General features: G+C 41.9%; 1 protein-coding gene across 3 annotated transcripts in view; it reads right to left on the reverse strand.

The window, feature by feature from the left end:
• The window catches only part of fars2 (phenylalanyl-tRNA synthetase 2, mitochondrial), a 425,604-nt gene that overhangs the window by 62,273 nt on the left and 341,013 nt on the right, over nt 1-22,318 (reverse strand). Inside the window, exons 8-9 of one of the 3 annotated variants that reach the window (XM_072283674.1) lie at nt 7,178-7,272; nt 961-998 (exon numbers count right to left, since the gene is read on the reverse strand). The exons of 1 other annotated variant lie outside the window; for it this stretch is intronic. In XM_072283674.1, coding sequence (XP_072139775.1) covers nt 7,209-7,272 — 64 coding nt within the window. In that variant the 3' untranslated portion in view covers nt 961-998; nt 7,178-7,208. Of the gene's footprint in view, nt 1-960; nt 999-7,177; nt 7,273-22,318 lie in introns of those variants that run through there. One more of the 3 variants, XM_072283673.1, reaches the window with a different exon arrangement.

A 22,318-nucleotide genomic window follows, 5' to 3' on the forward strand; every position in this document is an offset into this window, starting at 1 on the left:
TGGAGTGTGGGAGGAAACTGGAGTAACTGGAGGAAATCCACGCAGACATGAGGAGAATGTACACTGCCTTGCAGGCAGTAGCGGAAACTGAATCTGGGTCACTGGTACGGTAAAGCGTTGTGCTAACCACTAGGCTACTGTGCTGCCCCACATTCTGTAAATTCTTACCAGATGTATTCTAAAGACCCATTGGTTTTATTGGTCTATAATAGGTCCTCAGAACATGTCTGGTAGTTTCATGAATTGAAGTATCCTAGCCATTACTGTTGGATGTAAACTTGTCACCCAGTCATGAACCCAGACTTTTAGATTGCTAGTTCAGCAATACAATCTCTGTGATACCGTTCAACAAATTCTTAATGTAACTTCTTTACAAGCTCCTCAAATGTAGATATTTTTCACTCAAAGCAATCATAGTGCCAGAGATATCAGAGATAAAATTGAAATCTAATGGGGGAGGGGGAAGATTGTTGTTGTTGTAGGTTGACCCTTGGTTTTTCAACCTGTTAAAAAAATCTCAGTTATGGTTTTAAAAAAGATTGCATGACCATTAAACTCATATGAAGGCAAAGATTGCAGAGATCATGATGCGATCAAATGACAGCCTTAATACTACTGTACAGGAAAAAAGCCCCAGTAGATGACTGCATCAGGAATATCTGTATTCACTCTTCATAGGGTGTTTGCAGACCATTTCTGTTTCCAGAATGTGGGGATTGACAACTTTATTGGACTCTTCGGGAAGTAGCTCCACCAAGGTTTAGCTCATCACAACACACAAAAATGGGAGGAGCAGGTCATCAGACTTGATTTGCTATTTAATATGATCATGGCTGATCTAGGCATACCGGCCTCAATTCCTCTTCTGTACCAGTTCACCACGATGCTCAATTTCTTGATCCTTCAAATATTTATCCACCTAAAATATATTTAATGATCTGGCTTCCCACAACCTTTAGAGGCGGATGCTCCAAACTTGTTCCATGTAATTCAAGGTTCTAAGTGAAATAGGCAACATGAAGAAAGAGTGACAAAAAGACCATAAGATATAGGAGCAGTTGTTGTACTGTAATATGTTGTATGATAAAGCTTTTACTTCCCAATGCATGCCCTTTCTGTCAGCTGATTCCACTACTTATGTGACTCGACACTTTAATATTGTCAAAGTATATTATAGATTTTCCTCTCAAAAGATGAAGCGTTATTAAGCAGTTATGAAATCCTACAGTTAAATGCAAATATAAGAGTGCGGGTATTCTATAAAGTAAATTAAGCCAGTCAGACTGGGCATGCCGAAAGTTGTCAAAGCCTGATGTTTAGATGAGCTTGGGAAATACTCAACCCTTGGTTTTGAAATCTATGACATTACTAGACCCATGGACTACTGTTTTGTGATACACAGATAATTTATTCCCTTAAATGTTTTCATAACAGTGCTTGGGCATTCAATCAGTGTTTTCAAGTTACATAATTTATAACCTTATTTTAGCACCATAGTCAGCAACTAAGTGGATCTAACGCTGAAGGAAGGTTTAAAGGGAATAATATAGTAGATATATCAGGAAATCCTTAGTCAAAACAATTTGCAATTTTAAAATTGACATAGAAGCGCCTTCCAGCTAGGAAACCCTATTGATATTAAGAACAGCAAACCCCTAGGGCCAATTCCATTCAAAACAAAGGCTGCTAACACAGACAAGGTTACCCTTATTCTAGAGCTATTCTGGAGCTACCGGATCACAACAATCTACTCTGTCGGCTGAGAAGTATAACTCACAGACTGTATTTCTATGTTCTTGGGTAGCTGGCTCAAAGCTGTGCCTCCAAAGCTAGACAAGGGGACTTCATACTGAATTATATCACATCAATTGGACTGGGATTGATCTACTCTCTGTGACATCATAAAACTGGCATACATGTGAAACCTGTTGTTTTGTGGCAGCAGTGCATCGCAATAAAGACTATAACTTAATATGAAATATATTTTTGTAAATTAAATTAAATGAGTAGCACAAAAAGAGCAAAATCGTGAGGTAGTGTACAAGGATTCCTTTAATAAAGGAGGGCGACAGCATAAAGGAAATTATAGACCAATTAGCCTGACCTCAGTGGATGGGAAGATGTTGGGAGTCAATTGTTAAGGATGAGGTTATGGGGTACTTGGTGACACAGGACAAGATAGGACAAAGTCAGCATGGTTTCCTTAAGGGAAAATTGTGCCTGACAAACCTTTGGAATTATTTGAGGAGATAACAAGTAGGATAGATAAAGGAGATATGTTTCAATTTTTAGAAAGCCTTCGACAAGGTGCCACACGAGGCTGCTTACCAATTTAAGAGCCCGCAGTATTACAGGAAGGTTACTGGCATGGTTAGAGCACTGGCCAATTGGTAGGAGGCATTCTTTTCTGGTTGGCTGCCAGTGACTAGTGGTGTTCCGCAGGGTTCGGTGTTGAAATTGCTTCTTTTTATACTGTATATCAATCATTTGGCATCCATTAGTCTCATGAGACCATGGATTTGTGCCTTGGAAGGATTCCAAGGCGCCGGCCTGGGCAAGGTTGTATGGAAGACTGGCAGTTGTCCATGCTACAAGTCTCCCCTCTCTACACCACCGATGTTGTCCAAGGGAAGGGCATTAGGACCCATACAGTTTGGCACCAGTGTTGTCGCAGAGCAATGTGTGGGTAAGTGCCTTGCTCAAGGACACAACACACTGCCTCAGCTAAGACTCGAACTAGCGACCTTCAGGTCACTAGATGAATGCCTTAACCACTTGGCCACTGGATCCAGATGGGAATTGGGAAGAGAGAGTGAGGCTGACGCTGCTCAACTCTCCCTCACTTAAATTCAAATCAAGCGCTAGTCTTGACACCATCACCATGGAGTCAAGGTCTTCATCAACGTCAACGATGGACGAACAACAACATATCAATCATTTAGATGATGGAATAGATGGCTTTGTTGCCAAGTTTGCAGATGATACAAAGGTTGGTGGAGGGGCAGGTAATGTTGGGGAAACAGGAAGGCTGCGGAAGGAATTAGACAGATTAGGAGAATGGGCAAGAAAGTGGCAAATAAAATACAATGTGAGAAAATGCATGACCATGCACTTTGATAGAAGAAACAAATGTGCACACTATTGTATAAACAGGGAGAAAGTCCAAAACTTTGTGATGCAAAAGGACTTGGGAGTCTTTGTGCAGAACACCCTAAAGGTTAACTTGTAGGTTGAGTCAGTGGTGAGGAAGGCAGCTGCAATGTTAGCAAGAGATCTAGAATATAAGAGCAGGGATGTGATGCTGAGGCTTTATAAGGCACTGGTGAAGTGTCACCTTGAGTATTGCGAACAGTTTTGAGCTTCTTATCAAAGAAAAGATGTGCTGGCATTGGAAAGGGCTCAAAGGAGGTTCTGAAGGATGATTATCGGAATGAAAGGGCTCTGGGCCTGTTCCTTCTAGAACTTAGATGGATGGTAAGGTGGGGGGGGGGGGAATCGAATGTTGAAAGACCTAGACAAAGTAGATGTGGAAAGGATGTTTCCCATGATGAGGGAGTCTCAGACAAGAGGGCACAGCCTCAGGATAGAGGAGCGTCCATTTAAATAGATAGTGGAGAAATTTCTTTAGCCAGAGAGTGGTGAATTTGTTACAACAGGATGCTGTGGAGGTCAGGTCTTTGGGTGTATTTAAGGCAGAGACTGATGTTCTTGATTGGTCAAAGCCTCAAAGGTTCTGGGGAAAAGGAGTGGGGCTGAAGAGGGGGAAAAAATAGGATCAGCCATGATTGAATGGTGGTGCAGACTCAATGGGCCAAATGGCCTAATTCTGCTCCTATATCTTATTGTCTTATAATTCAATGTCCATTCAGAAATCTGATGGTAGAGGGGAAGAAGCCGTTCCTGAAACATTGAGTGTATGTCTTCAGGCTACTGTACTTTCTCCTTAATGGTAGAAATGAGAAGAGGGCACATCCGGGGTGATGGGGGTCCTTAATGATGTATGCCGCCTTTTTAAGGTATCATCTTTTGAAGACATAGAAACATAGAAAATAGGTGCAGGAGTAGGCCATTCGGCCCTCCGAGCCTGCACCGCCATTTATTATGATCATGGCTGATCATCCAACTCAGAACCCCGCCCCAGCCTTCCCTCCATACCCCCTGACCCCCGTAGCCACAAGGACCATATCTAACTCCCTCTTAAATATAGCCAATGAACTGGCCTCAACTGTTTCCTCTGGCAGAGAATTCCACAGATTCACCACTCTCTGTGTGAAGAAGTTTTTCCTAATCTCGGTCCTAAAAGTCTTCCCCTCTATCCTCAAACTGTGGCCCCTCGTTCTGGACTTCCTCAACATCGGGAACAATCTTCCTGCATCTAGCCTGTCCAATCCCTTTAGGATCTTATACGTTTCAATCAGATCCCCCCTCAATCTTCTAAATTCCAACGAGTACAAGCCCAGTTAATCCAGTCTTTCTTCATATGAAAGTCCTGCCATCCCAGGAATCAATCTGGTGAACCTTCTTTGTACTCCCTCTAAGGCAAGGATGTCTTTCCTCAGATTAGAGAGGCTCAACGCTAGAGAGGCTACTGTACGTGGCAGAGCCGGCTGTGTTTGCAACCTTCTGCAGCTTTTTCCAATCCTGTGTAGTGGCGCCTCCATACCAGATGGTGATGCGACTGGTTAGAATGCTGTCCACAGTACATCTGCAGAAATTTGCAAGTCTTTAGTAACATCCTCAAACCACTAATGAAATATAGCCATGATCGTGCCTTCTTTGTAGTTGGATTAATGTGCTGTACCCAGTATAGATCTTCAGAGATATTGACTCCCAGGAACTTTAAACTGCTCATCCTCTCCACCTCTGATCCCTTGATGAGGACTGGTGTGAGTTCTCTCAACTTTCCTTTTCTGAAGTCCACAGTCAATTCCTTGGTCTTACTGATGTTGAGTGCAAGATTGTTGTTGTGATACCACTCAACCAGCTGATTTATCTCACTCCTGTACACTTCATAGTCACCATCTTAGGTTCTGCCAACAATAGTGGTGTCATTTGTAAATTTATAGATGGCATTTGAGCTGGGCCTAGCCACACAGTCATGGGTGAAGCGACAGTAGATCAGTGGGTTAAGCACACATTCCTAAGGTGCACCAGTATTGATTGTCAGCGAGGAGGAGATGTTATTTCCGACCTGCACTAATTGTGGTCTCACAATGAGGAAGTCAAGGATCCAGGTGTAGCGGGAGGTGCAGAGACCCCTTGTTTTGGAGCTTGTCGATTAGTACTGAGGGTATGATTGTGTTGAACACTGAGCTGTAACCCATAAACAGCAGCCTGATGTAGGTATTGCTATTGCCCAGGTGATTCAAGGCTGAGTGCAGAGCCAGAGAGATTGCATCTGCTGTTGATCCAATGTGGCAATTGGCAGATTACAGTGGATACACATCCTTGCTTGGCAGGTGTTGCAAACAAAGAATGAAGAAATCTTTAATTAACTTATCAATATATTATCAGGATCTGCAATGATTCCACAAAACAGAGATGGAAACAGTTTCCCTAAACAATTTGAGACCACAAGACATAAGAGCAGAATTAAGCCATTTTGTCCATCAGGTCTGCACTGCCATTCGATCATGGCTGATTTACTTTCCCTCTCAACACCATTCTCCTGCCTTTTCTCCGCAACATTTGACACCCCTACTAATGACGAATATATAACCTTCACTTTAAATATAACCAAATTCATGGCCTTCACTGCTGTCTATGGCAATGATTCCACTGGCTCACCACCCTTAGGCTAAATAAATTCCTCTTCATCTCTGTTCTCAAGGGATGTCCTTCTATTCTGAGGCTGTGCCCTCCGGTCCCAGAGTCCCACACTATAGGAAACATCCTCTCTATGTCCACCATATCTAAGCCAATATTCAATAAGCTTCAATGAAATCCCTCTCGTTCTTCTGAACTCCAATGAGTATAGACCCAGACCATCAAACTCTACTCATACTTTAACTTTGTAGTACCATGGGAAGATGGTGTTGAAGAAGCTTATGAGAGGAAAAAGACAAGTACTCTGAACTAGCAACTGAAGCTGCCCAGAATGGCTGGAAGACCAAGACTTTCCCTGTAGAAGTGGGATGCAGGGGATTCGTTGCTACATCTACAACCAGTCTATTGAGGAAGATGGGGGTGAGGGGTCATTCCCTCCAATCAAGTCCTTATCAAATGCAGCAGAAGAAAGCAGCAACTGGATTTGGATTAAAAGGAAAGACAACAACTGGGCTGCAAGATGATGACAGGAGGGTATGGAATTGAGGGGGGTATATCAGGAACGCCAGGTAGCACCGTTGAGCCCTCTAGAGATGTCGTGGGCTTATCAACGATATGTCAAAGAAGGAGGGTGCCCACCTGATGACCCGGATGATGTACCTACCCTCCCTCCTTATCACCACTCCAAGCCCACTGCCAACATCGAGAGTGCTGACTTACCATAGGGATTGAAACATCAAGTCCTAGTAGATCTACTACTTTCATTCCCGCAATCATTCTTCTGAACCTCCCTAATTTCTCTCATGCCAACACACTTTTTCTTAGATAAGGGCCCAAATTTGCTCCCGGTACACCAAATGTGGTCTGAACAATGCCTTATAAAGCACTATATCCTTGTTTTCATGGTCCTTTCGAAATGAGTGCTAACATTCCATTTGCATTCCTAAATAATGACTTAACCTACAAGTTAACCTTCAGGGAATCTTGCACAAATACCCTCAAACTCTTTGCACCTCCAATTTCTGAATTTGCTCCCCATTTAAAAAAAAGTTTACATCTTTATTCCTTCTACTAAAATGCATGACCATGCACTTCCCTACACTGTATTCCATCTGCCACTTCTAATCTGGCCAAGTCCTTCTGCAGGCCCTCTCCTTGCTCAACACAACTGCCCCTCCACCTACCTTCGTATTGTCTGAAAACTAAACACCACAAAACCATCAAATCTATCATCCAGACATTGAACATATAATGTGAAAAGCAGCAGACCCAATATTGACCCCTGTAGCACACCATTAGACACTGGCAGGCAACCAGAACAGGACCCCTTTATTCCCCCTCTTTGCCTTCTGCCAGTCAGCCAATTTTCTATTCATGCTGATATCTTTCCTGGAACACCATGAGCTCTTACCATAATTCGCAGTCTCATGTGTAGCATCTTGTCAAAGGCCTTCTGAAAATCCAAGTGAAAGGCATCCACAACATTTCACAGGAGCTGGACAAGTTCTTGAGGATGAGAAACATATTGGCTTACAAAGAAGTGTGAATGCACAACAGTTCTTTCAAAGTCCCATCACAATCACAAAAGATTGAGTGATTACTTTCTGTGCAATACATTTCAGTGATGCCACATTTTCAATCTAGCAAAAGCTGTACAAAAGCTACAGTAAGTCAAAAGTTAATGCAATTTCTTAAATTAAAAAAGACTAAGATTATTTCTTCATCCTATTAAAATAAAAGTTCACACAATATCTTAAAGACATGAGGCTTGTTAGGTTAATTAGCTTGAGTAAATTAACCTAGCACGTGGGTGAGTGGTAGAATCCGGGGAAAGAATAAAATAAGATTCATGTAAAATTAATTTAAATGGATGACTGACGTGGCATGGACCTGATTGGCGAAGGGCTTGATTCCATGCTGCATGTCTCTATAACTCCAATGAGCTACATTAAAGAGAAGTAACTTTTAAAATATCACCATTTGCAACTCATTCATAGACATGGTATTTCCATAATTTCTGATACACTCTTACAAAATGCAAAGGGCAGAAATACTCTTGTGTTTGCTCATGTTCAGAGGCTAAGCTCCACGCCATTGTTGACGCTTCTGCTGAAACATGTGAGAGGATGGTGCTTATACTCAAAATCCACAAAACTCTACCAGTCTGTCCCTACGGCACCTGCAGTGCCCTTCAACGATAAAGATTCATGGAGAGATGCTGGAAAATATAGACCATTTTCCCAATCACAGAAGCAACCACAAGGCAAAAAATCACATTGATGATTAAATTCACTCTCTCTTTCAATGGGCTAGCACAGTTCTTGGTCATTTGAGGGAAGGCCATTTGAAAATCAAGATCTCCAAGCTGGTACAAAACCTATCAGACCAACCCCTGCACTCCTATAAACTTCTATGACTTACACTACCTACAACAGGCATCACAAGGCACTGGAAATTTTAACTTGTGCTGCTCTGCAAGATCTCCTAAATTGATTGTCCTCTCCCAAGACAACACCGAATCATTAAGGTACTAATTACAATTATATTGGTCACGCCACATTGCATGCATGTCAATACCAGATTCTTGAAAGAGACATCCTATTCCGAGCTCTGTCAGCAGAAGAAAGTACCAGGGTGGTATTTTCAATAATGTGCTTAATGTCTCCTTGAAGAAGTAAAACAACTCTAGTTGCTTCTGAGAACCTCCAGCTCATCACTATTCAAAGCAGAGAAGCCAGGATGAAATTGAGAATATTAAGAGCACACAGCTGGCAGAAGGAGTGGTCCTCTGTAGATACTACCCACCCACCCTGAACCTTCTGTAGAAGAGTCTGTGACTCCCACACTGTCTTTGTTAGCCACCTCCGAATCTAGAAGACTGTATGTATGAAAGTAAAACATCCTTGATCCTGAGGGTTTGCTCAAATAAGTGTTTCCAGTAATGGATTTTTTTCGGGTTTTCTAGCCATTAACAGATGCTATATTACTCAAAAGCTGCAAGCCTCAGGGTCCTGCCCAGACTAATGCCAACATTTTTTGTCTGTCTGGGAATAACAAGAAAAGCCAACATATCAATTCCAGGATCGATTTCTTGCCTCTACATTAGTTATTGTGATTTATAATATGCAACAGAGGATTGAAGCCATTTTTCCTTTCAGCCAACAGTAAAAAAAAACTTGCTGTTCTTCTGCTTTGGATACATGCTTTTATAATCCATACCAAAAATGTATTGAATTAAAAATTCTACATATTTTCTTAATCTGTGCCATAGTCCATGAGGTGAACAAATAGCCTTTTAGTCACAGAAAGTGGCAGAGTCATAAATACATAAATAGGCCCTTTGGTCCAACTAGTCCATACTGACCAAGATTTCCATCCATGCTAGTCCCATTTGCCATGTTTGGCTCATAACCCCTTAAAACTTTCTTATCCACGTATTGTCCGATTACCTTTTAAACGTTGTTCATGTGCCTGCCTCAACTACCTCCTCTGGTAGCTCATTCCACATACTGACCATCCTCAGGGTGATAAGTTGTCCCTCAGTGCTCTATCAAATCTCTCCCTCTCATCTTTTGTCTTGGGATTCTGTTTATCTATCACGCGCAAGATTAATACTGTCATGAAATTTCAGGAACATACAGTAACTTTTAAAAGATTGATCGAATTAACATTTTTTCTTCCATTTGAATATCACTACTGCCCAACAAGCAACGTTACCTTTCTTCAGAATACTAAAGGGTTCAAGTTCATAGTTCACAGGAAGTCACAACATAGGTTGATCAGAGCTATAGAAGGCTTCTGGCACGTTTGTCTTCATCGGTGACAGCAAAGAATATAAGAGTTGTGATGTCACAATTTTATAAAAATGCAATTAATAGATGACTGTGTACAGTTTTGACTGCCATGCTATAGAAAAAATGTGATAGGGCTGGGGAGAATGCAGTGGAAATCCATCAGGATGAGGTCTGGATTGGAAGGCTTTAGCTAGGAGGCAAGATTGGAAATACTGGGCATGTTTTCCCCAGAGTAAAGGTGCCAAGAAATGATAGGTGTATCAAATTATAAGACAATTGGAATCTTTTTCTCAATGTAGGGCCGTTGAAAGAAGAGGGAAAAGCTTTATTTTAAACATCAAGAATGACTGATATCTGGAATATGCTGCCAGAAGAAGTGGAGGACTCAGGTGAAATCACTACATTGAAAAGGCATTTAGACAGATACTTAACCAGGCATGGCATGGAAATATACAAATAAGTAAATAGGATCAGTGAAGATGGGTAAAGGGTCAGCACGGATGTAGAGGGCCAAAAGGCCTGTTTTGGTGCTGTGAACTTCACAATACTAACCTGGTGAAGGGGAGTCAGAATAATAAAGGCTGACATTAATAGAAATAGTGAAGTAGGATCCTAGAATTGAAAAATGAGATATAGATGCAATAAGGGTGGACATAGGAGACAACAAAGACTAATGGATCCTGGTGGGATCGGTTAACCGTCGCACCAATTGTGAGTTGGAGAGCTCCAAGAGAGGAGGCAGCACCCAGGTCTGGGAGCGAAGTTTGTTTTTTTTTTAATTACAGAGCTGAAAATAATATATATTAAAAAAAAAGAAAATATAATGCCGACCACCAAAACTATAACATAATTCACAACAAAAAAACATAAAACTTATAGGGAAAAAAAGCTGAAAGTAAGGGATTGTAGTACAAAAAAAAGGATAAACTCAATCTAAAGAGGAGTTATGAAAGTATTCAAGAAAAGGTCCCCACACCTTATGAAGCTTTATGTCCAAATTAAGAAGTGAATAATGAATCTTTTCAAGATCTAAACAGGACATAATATCACTAAGCCATTGAGCATGAGTGGGTGGGGCAGCATCTTTCCACCTAAGAAGAACTAATTGTCTAGTCAAGAGAGAGGCAAAAGATAATGTTCGACGTTTAGTCAGACTCAAGTGCATGTCCACTTCACCCAAGGTGCCAAAAAGAGCAATCAGAGGGTTAGGTTCTAAGTGGCAATTAAGAATATGGGATAGGGTTGAAAAAACTCTCTCCAGAGTTTCTCTAGACTAGGAGGGAGCGAAGTTTAAAAGGGAAAAGCTTCGCTGGAACTCAGCTATAACCAGTGCGCCAGTTATGAGTTGGAGAGCTCCAAGAGAGCGGGTGGCACACAGGTCCGGGAGTGAAGTTTAAAAGGGGAAAGCTTTGCAGTAACTTGGCTATAACCGGAGCACCAATTGTGAGTTGGAGAGCAGGGAAGGTTCAGGCATAAACATTGCCTAGCGGAGTGGTCATCGACAGAGTGGTCTGAGGCAGAGTAGGAGGGCTTTGGCGAGTTAAGTGGGTAAGTGGACTCCGTTTTTATTTTTGCTTGCATTTTTTTCTGGAGGAACAGAAAGCATGTCTGTAGGGTTAGTAATTTGCTCTGAGTGTCAGGTGTGGGAATCCTGGGAATCTTCCAGTCTCCCAGATGGCCACATCTGCACCAGGTGCACCGAGATACAGCTTCTAAGAGACCGTGTTAGGGATATAGAGTTGCGGCTTGATGACCTACAGCTTATTAGGGAAAGTGAGCAGGAGATAGATAGGGGTTATAAGGAGTTGGTCACCCCAAGGCTGCAGGAGTTAGATAGGTGGGTGACTGTCAGGGAAGGGATGGGAAGAGCTCAGGTAGTACAGAGCACCCCTGTGACCATCACCCTCAGTAATCGTTATCTCATTTGGGAGGCTGTTGAGGGAGGATGACCTGACAAGAGGACGACCACAGTGATCGGGTCTCTGGCACTGAGCATGGTGCAGAAGGGAGAAAAGAAGATGAGGAATGCGGTAGTCATAGGGGATTCCATAGTGAGAGGAACAGACAGGAGGTTCTTTCAGCCTGATAGAGATACCCGCATGGTGTGTTGCCTCCCAGGTGCCAGGGTACGGGATGTCTTGGATCAGGTGCAGAGTAGGAAGGAGAGGGTGAACAGCTAGAAGTCCTGGTACTCGTTGGTACCAATGACATAGGTAGAAAAAAGCGATGAGGTCCTGAAGAGAGAATTCAGGGAGTTGGGTAGGAAGCTGAAAAGCAGGACCTCCAGGATAGTAATCTCAGGTTTGCTGCCTGTGCCACATGCTAATGAGCACAAGAATAGCATGATCAGGCATATTAATGCATGGCTGAGAGACTGGTGTAGGGGGCAGAGCTTTGGGTTCCTGAATCATTGGGGCCTCTTCTGCGGGAGGTATGACCTGTACAAAAAGGACGGGTTACACCTGAAGCCAAAAGGGTCCAATATCCTAGCAGGCAGATTTAATAGAGCTGTTCGGGAGGGTTTAAACTAATTTGGCAGGGGGATGGGAACCAGAGTGACAGGGCTGAGGAAGGGGAAAACATAAATAAATCAAAGATAGCATGCAGCAGAGATGATAGAAAGGACAGGCAAGATATGAGGCATAATCACAGCCAGTGGGATGAATTACAGGGCAATAGAGGCGTGGTACAGTTAAGACAGAAAGCAACAAATACTGGACTGAAAATGTTACATTTGAATGCATGCAGCATTAGAAATAAAATGGACAATCTTGAAATTCAACTACAGATTGGCAAGCATGACGTTGTGGCCATCTCTGAAACTTGGCTAAAGGATGGCTGCCATTGGGAGCTGAACATCCAAGGATATATGGTGTATCAGAAAGATAGGTCAGAAGGCAGAGGGAGAGGTGTGGCCCTGTGTATAAGAAATAATATTAAATCATTAGGAAGGGATGACATAAGATCGGAAGGTGGAGAGTCCCTATGGGTTGAGTTAAGAAATGACAAGGGTAAAAGGACCCTAATGGCAGTTGTATACAGGCCTCCATACAACAGCCGGGATTGTGGATTACAAGTTACAGCAGGAGATAGAAAAAGCATGCCAGAAGAGCAATCTCATGATAATCATTGGGGATTTTAAAAGTGGATTGGGAAAACCAGGCCAGTACTGTACTTCAAGAGAGAGAATTTGTAGAATGTCTAAGGGATGGCCTTTTAGAACAGCTTGTTGTTGAACCCACTAGGGGATTAGCTGTGCTGGATTTGGTGTTCTGCAAAGATCCGGAGGTGATAAGAGAGCTTAAGGTTAAGGAACCCTTAGGGAACAGTGATCACAATATGATCAAGTTCACTTTGAAACTTGAGAGGGAGAAACTGAATTCCAATGTGTCAGTATTTCAGTGGAATAAAGGAAATTACAATGGCATGAGAGGAGAACTGCCCAAGGTTGACTGGAAAGAGACACTAGCAGGAAGGACAGCAGAGTAGCAATAGCTGGAGTTTCTGCGAAAAATGAGGTAAGTGCAAGACAGATATATTCCAAATAAGAAGAAATTTTTGAATGGAAGAAGGACACTACCGTGGCTGACAAGTGAAGTGTATGGCAAAATTATTTCCTGTGGTAGGGGAGTCCAGGACAAGAGGGCACAATTTCAGGATTGAAAGACGTCCATTTAGAACAGAGATGCAAGAAATTACTTTAGTCAGAGGATGGTAAATATGTGAAATTTATTGCCTCGAGCCGCTGTGGAGGCCAAGTCATTGGGTGTATTTAAGGCAGAATAGATAGATAGATTCTTGATTAGCCAGGGCATCAAAGGGTATGGGGAGAAGGCAGAGGAGTGGGGATGACTGGAAGAATTGGATGGTAGAGCAAACTTGATGGGCTGAATGGCCTACTTCTGCTCCTATATCTTATGGTCTTACGGTCTTATTTTACAGGTAGCCCAACTGTAGAAACTGACAGAATTAAGAAATAAAAAAAGCTTGCAGCAAAGATAATACACTAATTATAGGAGATTTTAATTTCATACGTGGGCTGGGAAAATCAAATGGCATAAGTAATTTGGAGGGTGAATGCACAGAGTGCATTAGGGACAGTTTTCTGAAACAATAACTCACATCATCAACCAGGGAACTGGAATATTAGATGTTTTATGTAACGAGACAAGCTTAATTAATAATCGTAAGGGATTCGCCAGGGAAAACAGTTCAATGGAAGCACCAAACTGTTTTCCTTGGTGAATCTCTTAAAGAGGAAGGGACAAATATAAGTCAAAAGCTGAGGCCTGAACTTACATTAAGACAACAATTGTGGACTCAGGACTAATGTACTTTAGGAAACAGATTAAAGGTTTCTGAGAGGTTACAACTCCTAGGAAGCTCAAGACAATCCAAGACAAAACAATGCACTATTTTGGTGCCCCATCCACTACCCCAAATCATTTTTCTCTCCACCACTGGAACATAATTGTCTAAGCATGTACTATATATATACACATATGCAATACATCATAAATACCCGTCCAGTCTACGTGAACGGAAACCCCCCCCCCGCCCCCACCAAATTCACTAGCTCTACAACCAGGAAAGACAAAGGGAACTTGTGTCCGAGAACAGCACCATTTGCAAATTCCCCTCTAGGTCATGCTCCAACCTAGAATTCCTTTCCCACAGTACTCTGGGAGCATTTGCACCAGGGATATTGCAGCGGTTCAAGAACGTGCTGGGCATGGCCTAAAGGTTGGCATCGATATGGTGGGCTGAGGACATATTTATATGCTGTACAATTTCTTAACTCTCTGACTAGGACTCTCCACTTTGAAAATAATCCCAAATTTCATTCATTTAAAGAAATAAGAAATTTAAAATTCACTTCCCTGCTACCCTCTCCCTGCCCTAGATTCATTAATGTTCATTCTGATTCAGAACCAGCTCAGGCAGTTGCTTCTGTGATTCTAGCTGAGAGAGTTGAAAAAGAAGCCATAATTCCCTCTGTGCATTAATGTTTTAGAAAGCAATCTAATCCACTGAGCAAAATTACACCAGACAACTCAAACTCAGGGAAACTATTTTAAGAGCACTTTAGAGACTTTACTCTGAATTGATTTAATTCTCCCTGAGACTTTCAAATGGAAGAAACAATTCTCCAGCAAGCTTGTAGAACATGCAGGACACTGATGCTTCAGAGCAGTGTTTTTGAAGAGTTTGATCTTAGAACTCCTGATTTGTTCTGCATCACTTTCTTGTTCTTATTGCAGTTATAATTAATTTATTCCAGGGGAAACAGCCATCTTTCAGTGCTTCAGTCAGAGCATTTAGACACATACAATGTCAGATAATAAGCAATAGAAATTTTAAACTATGTAGATGTTCTAAACCTGAAATAAAAATCGGAAATGTTAGAAACACTCATCAGCTCAAGCAGCATTTGTGGAAAGAGAAACAAACATAACTTTTCAGGTCAGGAACCTTTCATCACAAGGATCCATAGAAACCATAGAAAAACTACAGCACAGAAACAGGCCTTTTGGCCCTTCTTGGCTGTGCTGAACCATTTTCTGCCTAGTCCCACTGATCTGCACATGGACCATATCCCTCCATACACCTCCTATCCATGTATCTGTCCAATTTATTCTTAAACGTTAAAAAAGAACCCGCATTTACCACCTCGTCTGGCAGCTCATTCCACACTCCCACCACTCTCTGTGTGAAGAAGCCCCCACTAATGTTCCCTTTAAACTTTTCCCCCCTCACCCTTAACCCATGTCCTCTGGTTTTTTTCTCCCCTTGCCTCAGTGGAAAAAGCCTGCTTGCATTCACTCTATCTATACGCATCATAATTTTATATACCTCTATCAAATCTCCCCTCATTCTCTACACTCCAGGGAATAAAGTCCTAACCTATTCAACCTTTCTCTGTAACTCAGTTTCTCAAGTCCTGGCAACATCCTTGTAAACCTTCTCTGCACTCTTTCAACCTTATTAATATCCTCCCTGTAATTTGGTGAGCAAAAGTGAACACAATACTCCAGATTTGGCCTCACCACTGCCTTATACAACCTCATCATAACATCTCAGCTCTTATACTCAATACTTTGATTAATAAAGGCCAATGTACCAAGAGCTCTCTTTACGACCCTATCTACCTGTGACGCCACTTTTAGGGAATTTTGTATCTGTATTCCCAGATCACTCTGTTCTACTGCACCGTTCAGTGCCTTACCATTTACCCTGTATGTCCAACCTTGGTTTGTCCTTCCAAAGTGCAATACCTCACACTTGTCTGTATTAAACTCCATCTGCCATTTTTCAGCCCATTTTTCCAGCTGGTCCAAATCCCTCTGCAAGCTTTGAAAACCTTCCTCACTGTCCACTACAACTCCAATCTTTGTATCATCAGCAACTTTGCTGATCCAATTTACCACATTATCATCCAGATCATTGATATAGATGACAAATAACAATGGACCCAGCACTGATCCCTGTGGCACACCACTAGTCACAGGCCTCCACTCTGAGAAGCAATCCTCTACTACCACTCTTTGGCTTCTTCCATTGAGCCAATGTCTAATCCAATTTACCACCTCTCATGTATACCTAGCGACTGAATTTTCCTAACTAACCTCCCATGCCGGACCTTGTCAAAGGCCTTACTGAAGTCCATGTAGGCAACATCCACTGCCTTCCCTTCATCCACTTTCCTGGTAACCTCCTCAAAAAACTCCAATAGATTGGTCAAACATGACCTACCACGCACAAAGCCATGTCGACTCTCCCCAATAAGTCCCTGTCTATCCAAATGCTTGTAGATTCTGTTTCTTAGTATTCCCTCCAATAACTTACCCACTACCGACGTCAAACTTACCGGCCTATAATTTCCCGGATTACTTTTCGATCCTTTTTTAAACAACGGAACAACATCAGCCATTCTCCAATCCTCCGGCACCTCACCCGTAGACACTGACAATTTAAATATATCTGCCAGGGCCCCTGCAATTTCAACACTAGTCTCCTTCAGGGTCCGAGGGAATACCCTGTCAGGTCCTGGGGATTTATCCACTTTAATTTGCCTCAAGATAGCAAGCACCTCCTTCTTTTCAATCTGTACAGTTTCCACGATCTCACTACTTGTTTCCCTTAACTCCATAGACTTCATGCCAGTTTCCTTAGTAAATACAGACGCAAAAACACCATTTAAGATCTCCCCCATTTCTTTTGGTTCCGCACATAGCCGACCACTCTGATCTTCAAGAGGACCAATTTTATCCCTTACAATCCTTTTACTCTTAATATACCTGTAAAAGCTCTTTGGATTATCCTTCACTTTGACTGCCAAGGCAAACTCATGTCTTCTTTTAGCCCTCCTGATTTCCTTCTTAAATATTTTCTTGCACTTTTTATACTCCTCAAACACCTTATTTACTCTCTGTTTCCTATACACGTCATACAACCCTCTCTTCTTCTTTATCAGAGTTGCAATATCCCTTGAGAACCAAGGTTCCTTATTCCTATTCACTTTGCCTTTAATCATGACAGGAACATACAAGCTCTACACTCTCAAAATTTCTCCTTTGAAGGCTTCCCACTTCCTTGCCAGAGAACAACCTGTCTCAATCCACGCTTTTTAGATCCTTTCTCATTTCTTCAAATTTGGCCTTCTTCCAGTTTAGAACCTCAACCCTAGGACCAGATCAATCTTTATCCATGATCACGTTGAAACTAATGGTGTTATGATCACCGGAACCAAAGTGCTCCCCTACACACATTTCCGTCACTTGTCCTAACTCATTTCCTAATAGGAGATCTAACGTTGCATCCCCTCTAGTTGGTACCTCTATATATTGATTTAGAAAACTTTCCTGAACACATTTTACAAACTCTAACCCGTCTAGACATCTAACAGTATGGGAGTCCCAATCAATATGTGGAAAATTAAAATCCCCTACCACCAGAACTTTATGTTTCCTGCAGTTGTCTGCTATTTCTCTGCAGATTTGCTCCTGCAATTCTCACTGACTATTGGGTAGTCTATAATACAACCCCACTAATGTGGCCATAACCTTTCCTGTTTCTCAGCTCCACCCATAAGGACTCAGCAGACTAGCCCTCTAATCTGTCCTGCCTGAGCACTGCTGTAACGTTTTCCCTGACAAGCAATGCTACCCCTCCACCTTTCACTCCTCTGCCTCTATCACATCTGAAACATCGGAACCCTGGAATATTAAGCTGCAAGTCCTGCCCTTCCTGTAGCCAAGTTTCACTAATTGCTATAACGTCATAATTCCATGTGTCAATCCACTCATCCGCCTTCCCTGCAATACTCCTAGCATTGAAATATATACACCGCAGAAGATTTTTACCACCACTCACAACTTTTCTATTTGCGGCTTTGCTTGAACTTTTAACATCATTTATTTTCACCCCAGCCTCACTGTCAGCTCTGGCACTCTGGTTCCCATCCCCCTGCAAATCTAGTCTAAAGCCTCCCCAACAGCACTTACAAACCTCTCTGAAAGGATATTGGTCCCCTTGTAGATCAAGTGTAACCCGTCTCTCTTGTACAGGTCCCACCTGCCCCAGAAGAGGTCCCAATGATCCTGAAATCTGAAACCCTGCCCCCTACACTAGTTCCTCAGCCACTTGTTCATCCTCCAGAGCATCCTATGCTTACCCTCACTGGCACGTAGCACAAGTAGCAATCCTGAGATAACCACCCTCGAGGTCCTGTTTTTCAACTTCCCACCAAGCTCTCTATACTCACTCTCCATACTCACTCTCCAGGACCTCCTCACTCTTCCTTGCTATGTCATTGGTACCGATGTGCACCACGACATCTGGCTGATCACCCTCGCACGTCAGAATGTCATGCAAGCGATCAGAGACATTGACCCTGGCACCCGGAAGGCAACAAATCATTCTAGATTCTCTGTCATGACCACAGAACCTCCTATCTGTACCTCTAACTATCGAGTCCCCTATCACTACCGCTCTCCTCTTTTTCCACCCTCCCTTCTACACTGCAGAACCATACTCAGTGCCAGAGATCTGGCTGCTGCAGTTTGTCCCAGGTAAGTCATCCCCCCTAACAGTATCCAATGTGGTATACTTGTTGCTGAAGGGAATGGCCACAGGGGAACCCTGCTCTGCCTGCCCTTTCCTCTTCCCTCGCCTGAAAGTGACCCAATTTCCTGTGCTTTGCTCCTTTGGCATAACTACCTCCCTGTAGCTACTATCTATAATCTCCTCATTCTCCTGAATGATCCGGAGGTCATCCAGCTCCTGCTCCAGTTCCCTAATGCGGTTTGTTAGGAGCTGCAGCTGGATGCACTTCTTGCAGGTGTCGTTGTCAGGGACACCGGAGGGCTCCCTGACCTCCCACATCCTGCAAGAGGAGCGTTCCAACATCCTGCCTGGCATTCTCTCTACTCTAAACAAACTGGACGAAGAACTTACCGGAACCTACCCTGGCCTCTGCCTGTTCTCGCCGAAGCCTGTTGAGCCAAAGCTGTCCCACTCTGCTCCCTCTCACTCCGCTGCCCGCTGTATACGGTGGTCTGTTTTTAAACCTTGGCGCGCTACATCACGCACCTGTGCAGTGCAGACCCTTCTCCCCGAGCAGTGCTTCAAAAAAAAAACTCTTTGCACCTGATTTCTTCACTCCCTTCTTCTCAGCTGCTTGCTTCAATGAAGGTATCTCATAAGTATCACTTTTGTATATTGACTACACAAAGACAGCAAAGGAAATAAAAAGAAGCAAAAAAAATTGGAGATAGAAAAATATAAAAAGAGACAGCAAAGTAGAATGAGTAAGGAATTGTGCGTGACAGAAGTAGATGGACCAAACCATGGAGGGGAGAAAGGGAGAGAGTTAGTGGTAGAGGGAGTTAAAAAAACAGATTCAGGATATATGGGAGTGGAAACAGAAAGGAGGTATGAAGGAACTGAGAATAATATAATTTGTAAAGAGGTAACAAACCAAAAGGAAAGAGCATTGATACAGATAGAAGAGATAAAATAAACAAGATGCACGATTATTGAGGGGAAAGGGACAAATAAACAAGAGATAAGAGACAGTTCTGAGTGAAAACAAAAGCAAAAATTATATCAAAACCAGAGGACAAAAAGATGCCAACATATTTAAAAGTTATAAAGAAGAATGCAATATACACACAGTAATTTGGAATGATCAGAAATCAATTTTTAAGGAACTCATTGTTCTAGGACAACTTTGGATTCCAACAATGTTATCTACAGTGTTATGTCTACATAGTTTGACAAACCTTTCAAAACAGTATGCCCAGCAAGCAAAATGTTTTTCTTCAGAGCTTGTGTAAATTGTTCAGTGAAATTGTATAACAATGCAGGCAGTATCATTTATGTGTGGAGTTATTGAAGGTCTTCTTCAAGGATCATCACCTATTCATGGTGGAGAAGCTTGTGAGTTCCTGAGATCACAAGAGCAATGCTGTCTGGAGTTTAAGCACCTGGCACTGATCTTTTGCTAGGGTCATCCAGGGCAGAAAAGACAAGGGGCAATCTAACCAAGACCTCAACAGCAGAGCTGGTGAAAGTTGATCACACAACGCAACAGCAGTGAAGGCGGAAAAAGGCTGCAGCAGTGAAGTGTCCCCAGTCATCCTGCATTCCACGCCACTGTATCCTGACCCCGATCGGTCAAGAACCTTGTGGTGGCTGCCTATGTTAAAGAAAGCTCGTACAGACATTATCCATTAAGGGAACCCACCCTAACATCCCAGATTAAGTCCCGTGACAATCAGCAAGCAGTGAAGGCAGCAGTATTATGAATCCAGATCGGTCTACAGCCACATGAAGACCCTTAGAGAGCATCAAACTCCACTCAAGTGATCACACTACTATTAGCAGGTCTTGCAAAGGTACACCTAGTACATTGGATCACAAAATTACTTCTTGGCAGTTTGAACTATACTCTACCATTTGAAATAAGCTAAATTTGTATCTTTCAGTTGGATCAGTTTGACCTGGTGGACATGGTATGCAAATAACTCATCTTAACATGAATGATCTGAATATTTCTTACCTAAAAAGATATGAAGTGTAGAGTTAAAATTATTGAAATAGTTCCCAACACGTTTTTAAAAAATAATTTCTATTAACATTAAGTTACAGCTCAATATTCTCATAGTAATGTGGTTATAACTCCTACACATGTCTGCTTTACAAAAATTTTAATCAGGCACATGTGGGCGTTTGGATAGTTATGGATACCTTGACAACCTCAGTGACTAGCAAAAGAATAAAAGGTATTTATGGTTCTATCAGTAAATTTAAATTGACTGAGTTCAACTGAACTTAAAAGAAACACATATAGTTAAACTGAATTTCTGAAAATGCACATACAAGTTAAAATGCTGCTGTATTTAATTTTATTGCACATCAACACATCAAGGAAAGATAGGTGATTGTAATGTTCACAGAATATAACTACAAGGCTCACTTATTTGGGATTATCAGTGTAGTCATTGCCACTGGGCATAGTTGGTATTATAACATAGCTTGTTTACTGAACAATTCTAATTTCTTTCTGCTAGTCTCCACTCCGCACCAATGTGACTGTGTTATCCCTGTGCAAACTAAAATAAAATCAATTTTTATCCTGCATTGGTATATTTGAATAAGTCCTTCTAAATCAAACCAGCACTTTTGTGCCAGTCTAAAATAAACCCTTTCAAAAGCATGGCCACACTAAATTAATCAGAATTGGACACCACTTTTGATACATTGTGATTATAGTTAATTAGAATCAACCCGAAACAGTATATTGCTCCACTGTTTGCAGAGCCTATAATAGAGGTATACCTATGAGTCATTTTAGTTAAAACAACTATTTGTATTATTCCCTGACAGCTTCAAGTTTATTTATATATTTCTCCATTTCTGTTTTTTTTTGCCATTCAGGAGTAATTGCTTTCAACTAAAAATTCCATGTCTACAAACGTCCTTCACAAAGATGACAATATAATGTCTGAAGGATAACAGAGAAATATGATCTTATTAATTTTACTTGAAATAATTGCTGGATGACCATCCAATAAAGCATTTATCTTTTTAAGAGCATGAGCAGCACTCTAGGATACATTGTTAACCGAAGTATCAGATATTTATTAAATAAATTGTACTATTTCCATTAACTGAATAAATGCACACTATTTGTTACCAAATGATTCCCTTTTCAGAAAAGAAAGAATGATTATAGCATTCCCTTGAAAGATTAATTCCAGTTCCCCATCTGTCCCTCTGAAATTAATCACTGTTATTTAATTATAGATTGATTGTGATTCTTTTCATATTAACTCATTCTCACTGATGTCCTTAGGTAATTTTGCCACAATCAGATAAGTAATTTCTTATGTGGAGAGGGAGGGATTTTTCAAAGGAGACACAAGAGACTGCGGATGCTGGAATCTGAAGCCAAAACATGAACTACTGGAAGAACTCAAATGAGTCAGGCAGCATCTGGGGAGGCAACGAGATGGCCAAAGTTTTGGGTTGAGTCTCCTGCATCAGGACTGAGGGAAGATTTCCAGTATGTAGAAGATGAAGGAAGGTGTGAGACAGAGGTTAGTAAGTGACAGGTGGAACCAGACTTTGGGTTGGGGAGAATAACTGGTAGATAGAGTCAGTAGGGGAAGAGGGAGGATATTGACACAGAGGCTGATAGGGGAGAGCTGGAAACATAAGAAAGGAAAATCAGGCAGATGAAGCCAGGTGGAAGA

The sequence above is a fragment of the Mobula birostris genome, chromosome 19 (genome assembly GCF_030028105.1).
Source record: "Mobula birostris isolate sMobBir1 chromosome 19, sMobBir1.hap1, whole genome shotgun sequence".
NCBI lineage: Eukaryota > Metazoa > Chordata > Chondrichthyes > Myliobatiformes > Myliobatidae > Mobula > Mobula birostris.